The 15,488-nt window shown below is 47.7% G+C and overlaps 1 protein-coding gene across 1 annotated transcript; it reads left to right on the top strand.

Moving 5' to 3' along the window:
* Positions 1-205: 205 nt before the first annotated feature.
* On the top strand, positions 206-11,686 carry LOC308671835 (neuroglobin-like; the record flags this gene model as incomplete). The annotated part of the gene is made up of 5 exons (XM_081334318.1): positions 206-426; positions 7,671-7,778; positions 9,110-9,230; positions 10,825-10,905; positions 11,259-11,686. The coding sequence occupies 5 exons, from the start codon at positions 206-208 to the stop codon at positions 11,382-11,384; spliced, it is 657 nt and encodes a 218-aa protein (XP_081190444.1). The 3' UTR covers positions 11,385-11,686.
* Between the last annotated feature and the right edge of the window lie 3,802 nt (positions 11,687-15,488).

Here is a 15,488-nt window from a genome sequence, read left to right on the forward strand (position 1 = left end):
GATGCTGGGAGTTGAAGTCCACACATCTTAAAGTGGCCCAGGTTGACAAACCCCATTGCCCACAGTCCAGCAATAGCTGTATCTCTCCCCCCACCCCTCCCAAGCTGAGGGTTGAAGAACTACCTGCCTGGCCCTGGTTTATCCCGTCTCTGGATTGGCACCTGTCTGTCTTGGTTGTTCAAGGGTAGGAAAGCTTGTGGTGCAGATGGGATGCGCCTTATCCAGCACGGGGGACGCAGCGGATCCAGCCGGCTCCGAAGACTGGAGGGGCTCAGCCCTGGGCCTTGACGAGGAAGGGGCTGATGGCAGCAAAGGGGAGGGGGAGGAGGCATTCCCCCTCTCCCAGGCCCAGAAAGAGCGGATTCGGGAGTCCTGGAACATCCTCCATAAGAACATCGCCCGAGTGGGGATCATTGTCTTTATCGGGTAAGGCGCATTTTCTCTCTTTGCAAGGGGAGCATCCCGGTCAATGCAACACAAGCCACAAAAGTGCAACTGAGGAGCTGGTTGGGGAAGGCCGGTCTTTGATCCCGTGACCATGAGGAGGCTGCAACGGTCACAAGTGTCTGTGGAGATGCTCTGTCATCCAGGTCAGGGCTGTCCTGAAGGTGCTTTTCCAAAAGGAACTGGGCTTTGTTTTTCCGTGAAGATATTTTACTTCTCATCCGAGGAGCTTCTTCAATTCTGAGTGAATCAGTCAGAAGATTCAGTCAGAACCGAAGAAGCTTCCTGGGTGAGAAGCAAAAATTCTTCAAGGAAAAACAAACTCCGGTTGCCTTTTGAAAAAACACCTTTGGGACAACAGTCAAAAGTGGGGAAATCGGTCATAACACCATTTTCAGTGTTGTTGCAACCTCGAACCATCATTAAACAACTGCTTGTAAGTTGAGCACTAGCAGTAAAACTCTGGGGGATGTCTCCTCTGTTGCTGCATCTGCCTCTCCCCCAGAGATCTGGGGGGCTTCCCCTGTACCCCAGAAGATGTCCCCAGAAAATCTGGCTGTCCCCCCCAGGCCTCAGGCGGGGGCCAAGGTTTGTCCCTCCCTCATGTCTGGGGTTCATTCTTCTGCATCATCCGGTTTCTCTTCCTTTATAAACACTCAGCCACCCACGGAGGTCGGCAGCCCAAGGGAGGGAGCTTCTAAATCAAATTTAATGAAATAAAATAAAATAGTGTTTGTCCAGCGGAGGGGGCGGGGGGGGAGAAGAGAACTGCAAGATGAGTCATCCCAAAGTTGCATCTCTTGGGATCTGCAGTCTGCTCCCACGCTTCGGCTTTCATCTTGATTTAGCTTGGGTGACCACCCCACCCCCCACCCTGGGCTTCCCAACCAAGGACGTTCAATGCGCCAGGACTGGCTTCCATTGCAGGGAGATGCTCCCGATCAACCCCAATGCCCCTTTGAAGACACCCCCCCCCCTTGATGCTGAGACTTCCTTCTTGGTCTGCCACACCTGTCCCAACTTCCAAGGCTGTGAAGTCACCAATGGTGATCGTGTAACACATGCCAGTTTCCAAGCACCCGAATTTTGGGGAGGCTGTGGTGCTGTAAGTGTGAGGACTGGTCACAAGTCACATTTTTCAGTCCCGTTGTAACTTGGAATGGTCGCTAAATGAATGATTGTAAATCACGGACTATCTATACTTACCAATGCCCAGGGACACCACATCGCAGCCATTTCGTGGCAACGTGCCCTTTGAACATGCTCAGAGGTATTTTTTTCAAGGCAGCAGGTGGTGTGGGGTCTGTCCTGCCTGGTGCTCGGAGACTGCACACCTGCACCTCTACAGGTACGCAGGCAGACCTGCCCTTTCTCTCCTGGCCCTGTCTCTGCCCCAGGAATCTCTCACAAAACACACAACCGATGCCTTTGAGAGTCTGTTTTCTGTCCGGCAAACTCATGGGGGCTTCGAGGAGGGAGGGAGGGAGGGAGAAAACGGGAGGCAGGAGCACCAGACAGGCCTAAAAGGAACAGCGGGCGGACGGATGCCGGCTGCAATGAGAGACAGTCCAGAAGCTTCCAAATTCCAAGAAGAAGGCAGTTTGGAGAGCAGGTTTGGGACCGAGTGCCCAGATCCAGCCTCGCCTGGCAGTGGTGGAAAACGGGTGGCGGGGGGGGGGGCTACAGCTTAGGGATCTGGCTTAGGCACCATCCCACGACTGGGTTTGGGGGCCCAACAGAAAAGAATGTGCGTAGCTCAGGGTTGAATTGTGGAGTCTTGGGTGCTCGCTGTGCTTGGTTGTTTTTTTTTGGAGACGTTTTGTTACCCAGCTAGGTAACATCATCAGTGCTAGAAGGGAGGAAGGTTTGCAGAGAGGAGGGGGAGGAGGAGGAGGATGCCATCCTGGCTGTTCTCTGTGCTTATTTATTTTTCCTTGCAGATGTTTCATGACCCAACCAGGTAACATCATCAGAGTTAGAAGGGAGAGAAGTTCCTAGCTGGCTTATGAAATGTCTGCAAGAAAACCACCCAGCTCAGAGAGCACCAAGGACCCCATAATCCTCTTCTTCTGCCTTTCCCCCCCCCTCCCTTCTCCTTCTCCTCCACTCCACAACCCCCCTCCCTTCAGTAACTGATGATGTTACTGAGCTGGGTTATGAAAAGGCTGCAAGAAAACCACCCAGCTCAGAGAGCACCAAGGACCCCATAATCCTCTTCTTCTGCCTTTCCCCCCCTCCCTTCTCCTTCTCCTCCACTCCACAACCCCCCTCCCTTCAGTAACTGATGATGTTACTGAGCTGGGTTATGAAAAGGCTGCAAGAAAACCACCCAACTCAGAGAGCACCAAGGACCCCGCGGTCCTCCTCCTGTTCTGGCCAGTCATACTGAAACGGCCACGGCTGCAGACAGTCAGTGTTTACTTCCCTAAGATGTATGCGAGTAATTCAATGAGGCAATAAATTCCACTCATGATTATCAGACTCACACCAAGCCAAAAAGCATTTTCCGCCCCAGGAAACCGTTTCACATCTGGAAATCGGGCAGCTGCAAGTCTCCCATCAGGGCTGACCCACGCTGACTTGCGAACGAGGGAAGCGTCTCTGCAAACTTGTTCGCGGGTCAGCGTGGGTCAAGCCTGGACGGGAATCTGCTGGGAGACTCTGCAGAGGCCCGATTCCCAGTGGTTGAATGGCCCTGCAACCTGTCGGGAAGGGGACCCCTGTTTGCCAAGAGCAAAGGCTGCCGTTGGAAGAGAGAGAAGGAAGGTGAGGGATCCCAGGCTGCTCCCCCTTCTACAGCCCCCTCTTGCTGGCTCTCCTTTTTTAAAGTAATTTTTATTTTATTTTATTATTTCCAAAGCTGGGGGACAAACTCCAAAAGGGAAAAAAAGAAGGAAACAAGAACAAAGCAAAACGAAAGAAGACAAGAAGAAAAATATGTATTAAAAACACACACACTTCTAACTAATATATTTCAACAATAATAGCTTCCCCCCCTCGCAAAACTCTCTTGTGCCCCTCGGGGGCTTCACCCCCTGGGGGTCCTGCTGGCTTAACGCCTCTCCTGCCCCCCCCAAGCTTAACAGAGGACCAGGCAGCCCCTCCCTCTCCTTCCTTGCAAGGCCTTTTGTGAAATCTCCCTGCCTCCTTCCCACCCCAGGTGCGCTCCTTGCTTGGCAGACCTAGGCACCCACCTGGTGGGCTTTGTTTAGAGCCAGAGGGGGCTGGCATCAGCTTTTCACGTGGCTGCCCCCTTCAAATGCTCCTCGCTAATTAAAGTGAGAGCAACATAGAGATTATGTTGATTAGATTACAAGAGATTCTTCCAAAGGAGAACCGCTGAAGGAGCCCGATTCTGCAAGTCCTTTGGGCTGTTATTCATTTGGCGTCCCTGCAAATCCAGTTTGTTCACGTTGGCAGCAGAAAGAGAGAGAACGTAGAATAAGCGAGTTGGAAGGGACCTTGGAGGTCTTCTAGTCCAGCCCCCTGCTTGAGCTGGGAGACCCTCTACCCTTTCAGACAAATGATTGTCCAGGTGGCAAAAGATGCCCAGGTAGAACTACACCCATCGTCTTTCGGCCAAACAGCCACAGAATGTTTAAGAGGGATTACAGGGTTGAAAAAAGGGAGTTTTTCAGGATTATAAAAAAGAGGTGTTTTTTTAATAAATTATTAAGTTTGTTGATAAGGGACAACAGAGTCTTTCAAAGGTTTGGTTGCCAAAAACCTTCGCCTTCTCATGACCATCAGCCTGCAAAATGCCCATAATGACAGCGAGGGTACAGATAGTCCTTGACTTACAACCACTTGTTTAGAGATGGTTCAGAATTATAACAGCTTTGAAAAAGCTGACTTATGACCGTTTTCACACTTATGACTGTTGCAGCATCCCCAGGGTGATAAAAATTCAGATGCTTGGCAACTGACTTGTACTTGTTGCGGTTGTTGTGTCCCAGAGTGGGGTGGTGGTCCTGTGATCCCCTTTTGTGAACCTTCTGACAAGCAAAGTCAATGGGGGGAGCCAGATTCATTTACTAACTTAACAACTGCAGCGATTCACTTAAGAGCTGTGACGAGAAAGGTGGTAAAATGCTGCAAAACACACTGAACAAATGTCTCACTTAGCCACAGAAATTTTGAGCTGAGTTCTGGTCGTAAGTGAAGGACTACCTGGATTTAAGAGTTACTTGGGGTAAATGTTTTGCAACCATTCGGATTCTGGATCCAGCTATTGCTTCCAAATTGGCCTTGGACAGTTAATTCAGTCCCACCGAGGCGGAGGGGTGAGTCATAAGTCCAGGACTGCCTGTATCCAATTCCTCATTTTTAACTCCCACTTCATCATGGCTGTTTCAATTGCAGCCGCTTCAGATTCTAAACCTGCAGAGTCACAAGAATAATTTATCACATTTATATGCCACCTGACGGCCGGCACCTCTGAATCTCCCAGCGATGACAGATCCACCTGTTTTCAATGCCAGCCTCTCCCTTATCCATCTTCCGTGCAATTTCTTCCCATGAAGAGAAGCGCAGACCCACCACACAGTGGTCCTCAAAGCGGTTTAATTAACTACATATTTTTAAGTGGCTACCTCCACTTCCCAAGACTGATCACGTGCTTCCATCCTGGAGCAGAGACAGCTGGATTCATCTTAAGTCCCTTTTAATGAAACCACAACATTCAAAGAATTTGATAGAAAGGGCCGATCTGTTTGTTATTTAGTTCGGGCCAAGTGCTTAGAGACAGAGAGCTAGGGAAGAGTCAACACCTCAACACATCCTTTTCAACATCTGAATTATGTGCCGCAAAGTTGCGTTGCTTTTGTTTGTTTTCGCTGGGGTAAGAGCAACAGAGAAAGCTCTCGGGAGCCCAGCCAGGTTGCCGTTCTGCAAAAAAGTTTCCAGTTTAACCTTTTTCACGTGAATTGTTTTAAAAGGCCTGTCATCAAAAAAAGCACAACCAAGAATGTTCTTCTTGCGCCAATTCAGAAAAGCTCAGACTGCCCAAGGAGCTGCTGATGCGGTTCTAGAGAGGAATTGTCGAGTCTCTCATTTGCACCTCTGTAACTGTCTGGTTTGGCACAGCAACCAAACAAGACAGACACAGACTCCAACGGATGGTTAGGACTGCAGAAAAAAACAATTGCAACCAGCCTGCCTTCCACTGAGGACCTGTACGCTGCACGGACCAGAAAGAGGGCTGAGAACATATCTACAATCTCCTCAGATGCAGGACATAAAATGCTTCAAGTTCCCTCCTCTGGACGGTGCTAGAGGGCAGGGGTCCTCAACCTTGGCAACTTGAAGACTTGTGGACTTCAGCTCGAGGAATTCTGGGAGTTGAAGTTCACACAAGTCTTCAAGTTGCCAAGGTTGAGGATCCCTGCTATAGGGCATTGCATGACAAAAGAATTAGACACAGAGACAGTTTTTTCCCCGTGCCATCACTCTGCTGAACACCTAATTCCCACAGCATTGTCCCCCGCTATGCACAGGGAGGTCAAACCATTAGTAGGGCTGTATTACTATTAGCCTTCTCCTTTTTCCTATTACCTGTGCCTTTAGCACCTTAGGACTTATGACTTATGTTGACTGCTTTTATTTAGCATCTCATGACTGTCACTGAGTGTTGTATCTTATGATTTACAGTGATTGTATTTTTATGATTATGATTTATCATTTGTTGCTTGAATGTACACTGAGTTTATTTTATTTATTTATTTTATTAAATTTATATGCCGCCCTTCTCCCTAAGGACTCAGGGCGGTGCACAACAATAAAAATTAGAAACATAAAATAGAAAATTTAAAAAAGAATTAAACAATAAATACAATAATTATATGACAATTTAAAAACCAGTAAAAAACTAATTAAAACCGTAGTCAGTCCAGGCCCGCTTGTTGGAACAACCACATCTTCAGGTCACGGCGGAAGGACCGAAGGTCAGGGGTCATCCGCAGCTCGGGGGCAATTCATTCCAGAGGGTCGGCACGCCCACAGAGAAGGCTCTCCCCCTGGGGGTCACCGACTCTGTGGGAGTGAACCGGGCAATGGGAGGTTGATAATGGCAGCAAGTGGTCTCGCAAGTACCCCGGGCCTAAGCCATGTAGGGCTTTAAAGGTTATAACCAGCACCTTGAATCGCACCCGGAGGGCAACCGGAAGCCAACGCAGCTCGCGCAGGAGTGGTGTAACATGGGAGTACCGAGATACTCCCATAAGCACCCGCACGGCCACATTCTGCACCAGTTGAAGCCTCCGGGTGCTCTTCAAACGAGAAGTGACGAGGGCATGGGTAACCGTGCATAGGGCATCTCGGTCCAAAAAGTTTGTTCTGTTCTGTTCTGTTCCAGTTTTCTGTTCTCCTGGATGGGTGGCAGTTGAGTTTTGAAACCTCGGGGGTGCAATCTGCCACAGAGGCACGCCTGGCATTAAAAAACATAATAAATAAAAGGAGCGATAGATCTTTATTGCCAAGTGACTTTCTCGGGGATCTTACGGGCACTTCCATCCGCAGGGAGCCGTTTCTTTTCCATGCAGTTTGACTGAGTTTGCTCTGCTGTTTTCACATGTGCTTTTCAGATGGCTTTTATAGATTGTGTTGGCATGGCTTTTGTTTGAAGAGAGTTTTAAACATCCTGGGATCACGATGACAAAGGCCAGGATAAACATTCCGATAAACGATAAACGATTCTTGTGTTTATCCCCTTTTGTTAGCCAAAGCAGATGCCATAAAACCAGTGGGGGAGGGGGAAGGGGAGGGGGCAGAGCCTCAAAGATAGGACGGGAAAATGGGTTCAAAAATGTCTCTGAACATGGGGGGGGGGGTTGCCTGTCGGGTCTGTGAGAAGAGAGGCAGGAGGAGGAGGAGGAGGAGGAGGAGGGGTTCCAGAATAGGCAATGTCCAGATTAGAGGTCTCGCAGCCCTCAGGAGGGCTTGTAATCTGGAAAGTTCATTTCTCCCCCCTCAACTTTACAATCCCAGAAAGTGGGGAGGGTCCTTGCAGAGATGTTTGCCAGGCCCCTTTTCCTCCTGAGCGCTGCGAGGTCTCTTATCTGACCATTGCCTATTCTGCAACTCCTCCTCCTACTCCTCCTCCTTCTGTCTTTTGAGGTCCTCACCAACCATTGCAGGTCGCAGGAAGAAGGTCCCATTTTCCCAAAGACCCCCACCCACCCTCCCCCCAAGGAAGCTGCTATCTGGACTGTCTCCTGTTTCTTCTCCAGACTTTTTGAGACCCACCCCGAGTGCAAGGATGTCTTTTTCCTCTTCCGTGGCGTAGACGATCTGCAACAGCTGAAGATGAGTAAGGAGCTTCAAGCCCACGGCCTCAGGTGGGTCTGGGGGTCCAATTTGGGCCAGGCTTCTGGGTCTCCTAGCTGGACAGAGCTTCCACCTTCTCCTGGGGTGATGGTTCTCAGGCGATTCCTGGATCCTTCATTGTGGCTGTGGGCCACACAAGGGGATTTGTATCCTTCCGTGACCTAGGAATAAGGAGAAATTTCCTAACAGTGAGAACCATCAACCAGTGGAACAACTTGCCACTAGAAGTTGCGGGCGCTCCATCATTGGAGGTTTTTAAGAAGAGACTGGACAGCCACTTGTCTGGAATGGCACAGGGGAAGGGTGTCCAACTATGGCCACTTTAGGTCTCGTGGACTTCAATTCCCAGAATTCCCTAGCCAGCATGCTAATGAACTTTTACGATGGGTGGACTTCAACTCCAAGAATTCCCCAGCCAGCATGTAAATAAACGTTTGCAATGGGTGGATTTTAACTCCCAGAATTCCCCAGCCAGCATACTAATGAATTTTTAAGACAGGTGGACTTCAGCTCCCAGAATTCCCCGGGCAGGATGCAGTTGGGCCAAAGTTTTGGTGCTGTTTGGCAGAGGCTTTTTTTCTTTTCCGGGTTTTTATCTTCCCCGTGGGCATTTGGGCATTTGGCTGCCATAGCTAGATCTTCCCCATTTTGGGAGAGGAAGGACACATGTGGCCTTCATTACCATCTTGGATTTACCTCTTGACATTGATGAGCAGAACTCTCTCTCTCTCTCTCTGGAGGAGATTAAAGTAGCTCCTGAAAGCCAAGAAAGAAATGAGCATATCTAGGCCAATGTTTCTCAATCATGGCAGCTTGAAGATCTGTGGACTTCAATTCCCAGAATTCCTCAGCCAGTTTGAGAAACGGTGGTTTAGCTATTCATTTGTAATTTCATGGAATGGATCCAACGGTGGTGATCCAGAAAAGGTACATTTGCAAACCAAATCAGCTCAAAGTAAATTATGAGTAGGAAATTCTGGGAGTTGAAGTCCATCCATCTTAAAGCTGTCAAGGTTGAGCAACCCAAATCTAGACTCTAAAATGATTACCTCAATGCTTCGGGACCTCTAAGCCCCTCTCCTCCAGCCCCCCCCACTCTGCCCCACCCCACAGACTCCCTAGGGAGCTGTGGATGGGAAGAGAGAGTTGCTTTCCTAGATGTTTCCCGTAATTTGGAGAATTCCTATCTTCTTCCTTCTTACGTAAGGCTTAATCGGAACTTCTGTCCTGCCCAGAACTTTGCTGTGGGTCTTCGTAGATTTCCTGGGAATGGGGTGGTGAGTCCACTGAGGATGAACACATGCCCCAAAAGAGGTCTCCTCTGTTCTCTCGCCCTCCCTAGAGTGATGTCCTTCATCGAGAAGAGTGTGGCTCGACTGGATCAAGAGCCCAAGCTGGAGGCTCTTGCCTTTGAGCTGGGCAAGAACCACTTCCATTATAAAGCTCCCCCCAACTACTACGAGGTGAGATGAAGAGCAGCAAGAGGGCCACCAAGGCTGGGCTGAATTCAAAGGTTGGGGTGCCCCTATACACCCTATTGAAGAACTAAAGCAATTCAAACCTTGAATCTTCTAAGAAGGATATTCTTAATTGCCTTTTGATCCTCTCCCTATTTAGAGTGGAAGGTCTCAGGTGCAAAAGCTCAGGTCCACGTGAATTGATCTTCCCATTAAACTTTCAATGCTAAAAGCCTGCGCGCAGGAATCTTCTCCACTAATGTTAGCAACTGTGAGGAGTTAGAGAAGAGTTAATGGAATTCAAGGGACATTGGACTTAGACCAGGGGTCCCCAATCCCTGGTCTGTGTACCGGTACTGGGCTGCGGCATGCCAGCAACCGGTCCATACAAACAAGCAAAGCCCCATCCATGGGATGCAGCAGCACACAAAACCACGCACCTTCTGGTCCATGGAAAAACCTCTCTCCACGGAACTGGTCCCTGGTGCCCAAAAGGTTTGGGACCTTTGGCTTAGACCATTGGTGGCTATGTAGGGATGCTAGGCTGATCCCTCCTTTGACTCCACCCTGATGGCCAAATCTGGCTTCTAGATGAGAGCCTTGGTACGCTAGACCCCCAATTATGACACTGAGACGAGGAAGATCATTTAATTTACAGTATAATTTGTTTGAAATGTTTCAATTAAAAAGGATTCTCTTTCTTACTGATTTCACAAAAAAGAGAACAGCAGGGAGAAATCACGCCTTTTTATAATTTGCATAATAAAAAAGTACATTAGAAGACTGTGGCTCTGTAATCGCCCTCTTCACAAACCGTCTGGACGTTGTCCAACTGGTACCAAGCTACTTTTGCAGACAGAAACCAACCAAAGGGTGTTAGATGGGTCAGGGGTGAAAGAAAGTCCAATTCAGCTGATTTGTTGCTAAGGGCCTATGGGCAGGAATCTCCTCCACTAAATGCTAGCACTTGCTAGGAATTAGATACAGGTTCTCAGAATTCAAGGGAAGTTGGACTTAGTTCACTTGTGGCTATATAGGGATTCTAGGCTGATTCCTGTTTTAATGGCACACACACGCACACACCGGTTGTGCCACTGCTTCTCCTGCATCAGGAAGGGCAACAATATTCCTTGGGGGTTAATGTCCTTGCTTTTGTAATTGCTTAGAGGCACTGCTGCTGGGGCATCTCCACCTGTCTCCTGTAAAAGCATGCAAATGCATTGCTTTTCGGTTTCTTTAGATTTTTTTTCCCTGATTGTTTTTGCTAAAAAAAAAAGAAGAAAGAATTTTGCAGCAGGAAAACCCAAGAGGAAGACAAGTGAACAATGACCAAGCCTACACCTTTGTAAAATTCATGGAGTGAGGCGAAGGAGGGAATTGCACCATAAAATTTTATCCTCTTTCCTCAGATGTTATTGTAGAGCTATGACTGTATCTCTTAAGATGTCTGCGACCTGCAACACGTATATTTTAAAGCAATCTAATAGCTGTAAAAGATGTAATTCACAGCAGGCAATCCACCTCCCTCTCCACCTCCTTTTCCAAAATTACCGTTGTTTCTTTGGCGTTTTATATCTCCCTCTCTCTCTTTTTTCTTCAGTACATTGGAATTCAGTTCATCCAAGCTGTTAGGCCAATTCTCAAAGATGATTGGACTCTGGAGGTTGAGAAGGCCTGGCAGGTAATCAGGGATTAACAATAATCAAGCAGAAAACAATATCCTAATGATGTTATCTACTTGGGTTATGAAATGTCTGCAAGAAAAAAACCAAGCTCAGAGAGCACCAGGGACCCCACAGTCCCTGCTCCTCCTCCCAACCCTTCTCCTTTCTAGCACTGATGAGTTACCTAGCTGCATCATGAAAGATCTGCAAGAAGACCACCAGGGACCCCCACATTTCTCCTCCTCCTCCTCCTCCTCCTCCAACTTGACAGCTTGAAATGTTGGTCTCAGTTGTCATAAGTCAAGAATGTGTTACGCTTAGATTTATTTTAAAAATGGCCTTCTCTTTTTTTTCTTCTTCCTGTTCCTAGGGCCTCTTCAGGTACCTGGTAGCTGTGATGCACAGGGGGTTCCATAACGAAGGAAAAAGACTGGGGGGCAGCCCACTTCTTCCCCCACAGACAGCTGAAGTGGAATCCACTCCAGACCAAATCTGAAGAGGGTGTCCTTCCTGGAAGTGGCCAGTTGAAGGATCTCCTTGGACTTCCTGCTAGGAGCCCCTGATGTTGGCCGAGAAATGCCCTTTTGTGAAGTGTTTCCATTTCTGCTTTGTGGTCCTTGCAGGGCTACAACCTCCTGGTTGTTCAGCTACAGCAGTCACTCAAGCCCACACCCAAAGCCCCGCGCTTGTCCTCCAACACAAGAAGACAAATCGCAACATCGTGTGGACGTTGGAAAGATTCTGGACAGAAGCCATCTTGCCGAGAGCGTCCCACCAAACCTCTCTCAGCAATCGGTAGAATTTGCCCGTTAGTGCCATTCCTTGCAATCTTTCAGAAAGGCACCCTCAGAGTGGAAAACCTTGGAGATTCGCCAAGATCAAGAGGCCTGGGATGTCCCGTGCTCAAGGCTTAGATCTTTACACAAGGCAACAGGTGTCCCATGGGATGCTCTGTAGACCTCACCTGTGCTCCTGGGAGAGGTCAGCTCCTCGCCTGCCTTTCCGCCTCGTTTGGCTTCTGGACCGCAGAGTGCCACGTGGACCTTCCCAGGCCATCTCGGGGTGATTAGCGCCACGATATAAAAAAGATGCTGAGGCCTAGAAAGAGTGCAGAGAAGATGATTAGAGGCCTGGAGGCTAAAACATATGAAGAACGGTTGCAGGAACTGGGCAGGGCTATTCTAGTCAAAACAAGGATTAGGGGTGACATGATAGCACTCTTCCAATATCTGAGGGACTGCCCCAAAGAAGAGGGGGGCGGGGTCAAGCTATCCTCCAGAGCACCAGAAAGCAGAAAAAGAAGCAACAGATGGAAACTAATCAAGGAGAGAACCAGCCTGGAACTAAGGAGGAATTTACCGTCAGTTAGAACAATTAAGCAGTGGAATAGAAGTTGCAACCAGAAGTTGTGGGGGCTCCAACAGTGGAAGTTTGCAAGAAGAGACTGGACAGTCACTTGTCTGAAATGGTCTAGCTAGGGTTTCACGCTTGAGCAGCGGGTTGGACTAGAAGACCTCCAGGTCCTTTCCAACTGTTACTCTGTTATTCTTTCCACCATTTTTTTTTCTTCTCCTTTTGAACAAGCAGCCTTCTCCTGGCTCTCAGGAGCTGATGATCGCTCTTTGATTCTCTTCTTTTCTCTGTGTCTTTTGTTACCTGTGTGACACACACAGAGAGATGCAGGCTTTGTACCCCAATTAGCTCGTGAGGCAAATAATTAGGTTGCTTCTGAAGGCCCCTTTGTTTCCTTGTGTGTGGTTTGTCCTCAGCATCGCCTCTGATCCCGGTTTCTTTCCCCTTTGATGTTCTCTGTCAGCCACACTGACTTGGCCCAATTAACGGAGGCTGTCCTGCTTTGATCCACTCTGCCTCAAGACGTCTCTCTCTCCAAGGTCCCCTTTTAGAACCGTCTCTCTGATCGCAACCCAGAAATGTAGTACAGGGAGTCCTCGACGTACAGACATTCATTTACTGACCATTCAAAGTTACAACGGCACTGGAAAAAGTAATTTAATCACCGTTTTTTCACACTCACCACCCTTGCGGCATGCCCCGTGGTCACGTGACCAAAAGTCAGGTGTTGGCAACTGACTCGTATTTCTGACGGTCGCAGTGTCCCCGGGTCACGTGATTCCCTTTTGCAATTTTCTGACAAGCCAAGTTGATGCAGAAGCCAGTTTCACTTAAGAACAGTGCTACTAACTTAACAACTGTGGTTGTTAAGTTAGCGATTCACTTAACAACTGAGGTTCACTTAAACAACTGTGGCCGTAAAGGTCCTAAAATGAAGCAAAACTCACTTAACAAATGTCTCACTTAGCAACAGACATTTTTGGACTCCGTTGTGGCTGTAAGCCAAGGAATACCTCTGTTGAAGAAAAAAGAAATATGTTTTTTTATTTGTCTGTTGTGTTCTCCTATGCTATGGCCCTCGGGGGGGTGTGTGCAATCTATCTAGGTGCTTGCTCTTAAATTCAATGGCAATCTAAAAGCAGGCAGACAAAATTAAAATATAGTCTATGGTACCTTTGACCCCATAACTACTCAGCCCCAAATCTTGCTGCTTCCCACATTCTGAAATTTGGGGAAGGGAAACCTTGATACGTGGAAGATTCCCCAATCCTTGTTCCTTGCTGCATCTGAGCTAGCGGTAAAGGCGGATTCCAACGTATGCCTTCTAACATACCTCCACACTTAGACAACCGCAATCTTGGCTGTTTCGGCTCTCCCTGACCATCTTTCCAACAGGCAATTTTCCTACTCATAGTTTTCTTCGATCTGGTTTGGTCTGCAAATGTATCTTTTGGCTGCATTCCTTTTCTGGATCGTCGTTAGATCCATTCCATGAAATTACAAATTAATATCTAAACCACTGTTCCTCAACCTTGGCAGCCTGAAGATGCGATGACTTCAACTCCCAGAATTCCCCAGCTTAGTTCTGCTCATAAATGTCAAGAGATAAATCCAAGATGGTAATGAAGGCCACATGTGTCCTTCCTCTCCCAAAATGGGGAAGATCTAGCTACGGCAGCCAAATGCCAAGCCCACGGGGAAGATAAAAACCTGGAAAAGAAAAAATGCCTCTGCCAAACAGCACCAAAACTTTGGCCCAACTGCATCCTGCCCAGGGAATTCTGGGAGTTGAAGTCCACCCATCTTAAAAATTCATTAGCATGCTGGTTAGGGAATTCTGAGAACTGAAGTTCAACCATCGTAAAAATTTATTTACATGTTGGCTAGGGAATTCTGGGAGTTGAAGTCCATACATCTTCAAGCTGCCAAAGTTGAAAAACACTGACCTAAATACAAATTCCCATTGGAACACTTAGCTTTGTTTTTCCTCTTGCTTTATCATCTTATATTTGAGAGAGGAAAAAGAATGCAGGAAGAAAAAGGAGGGGCAGTTGATTAAAATAGTTTTTGTTCCATTTTGGTTCAGAATTAGCCCACTGGGGCTAAAAGAACGATAGATTCCATTTCTGGAGCTGATTATCAACTTGGCTGCCTTTTTCCTCAGAAACAATCAACCACACTCCCCTGCTCACGTTTTCACACACGCATGGTGCTTCTGGATATTCCTAAAATCCTGCAAGATGCCTCTGGGATATAGCCGTAAAACCTTGGTTTAGCCAAACCCTGCATGTATGAAGGGTGTCCATTTTGCTTGCACAACATTCTATAATGTGTTCTATAATCTTATACACACCACACCCTTCCGGTGTCACCCTAGAATCAGCATATACACAATTCCACACCCAGGACAAGCTCCCCTATAAAACAGTCTCACAGCTGCCCCTAAAGCAAAGCTCTTTGCTTTGGGGGAATAAATATTTCTCGTTTCCTCACAGCTGTCTAGATTTCATTTTTATTTTCAACCCCAGCTTGAGTTGGAACCCCAAATTGTTTTTTCTGACACTGGTCAATATAATAAGCTCCCACCGTTGTCTCACTTCTGTATCAAGCTTGCTTTCAATCTGATAAACTGGTCAAACAGACACAAACCTGGTTACTTCCTGGTAGCTTCGTATTCATTCGTACAGCTAAGATGGGAGAAGTGTCAGAAATGGAAAGCAAAATTAAAGTTCAGGCAGCCGTGATGAAAACTGAGAATTGGATTGATATCTTCAAAGTGGTGCACAATTGTGCAGCCTCTCCTTACAACTGACTCTGGTACAAGGTCCTCCCTGTAGACAGGGCCACCGAAAGGAGCTGACCATTCCAGTTTTGGCAAGACCACCCCTGGGTGCCAAGGCGAGGGATCTCCCCATCTCTGTGGCTCAAAATCTGTTGTCTTGAAAATGATTTCTCTGACTTGAAATGTTGTACAACAAAACTCGTTGGCAGGAAGAGACATGAGTGTATCACAGGCTGTATTAGCAGCTGTCAACCCTTTGTTGGGACAGCCAGCAAATATTTGGAAAAATCTCCTGGTTTTAATTCTGAGCAGCCATTTCAACATCACAGAGGTGGGGCGAAAGCCTGCATCATGCTGGGTGTAGAACATGGTTAGCTTGTTTTAAGCCGGGTCATAAATATGAACAACAGGCTGCAAAGAGGCTGAAGGAACATTGGAGAATCTCTGCAACTCTTGGCAAGCAAG

The sequence above is a fragment of the Vipera berus genome (assembly GCF_964194415.1).
Source record: "Vipera berus genome assembly, chromosome: 9".
In the NCBI taxonomy this organism is placed as follows: Eukaryota; Metazoa; Chordata; class Lepidosauria; order Squamata; family Viperidae; genus Vipera; species Vipera berus.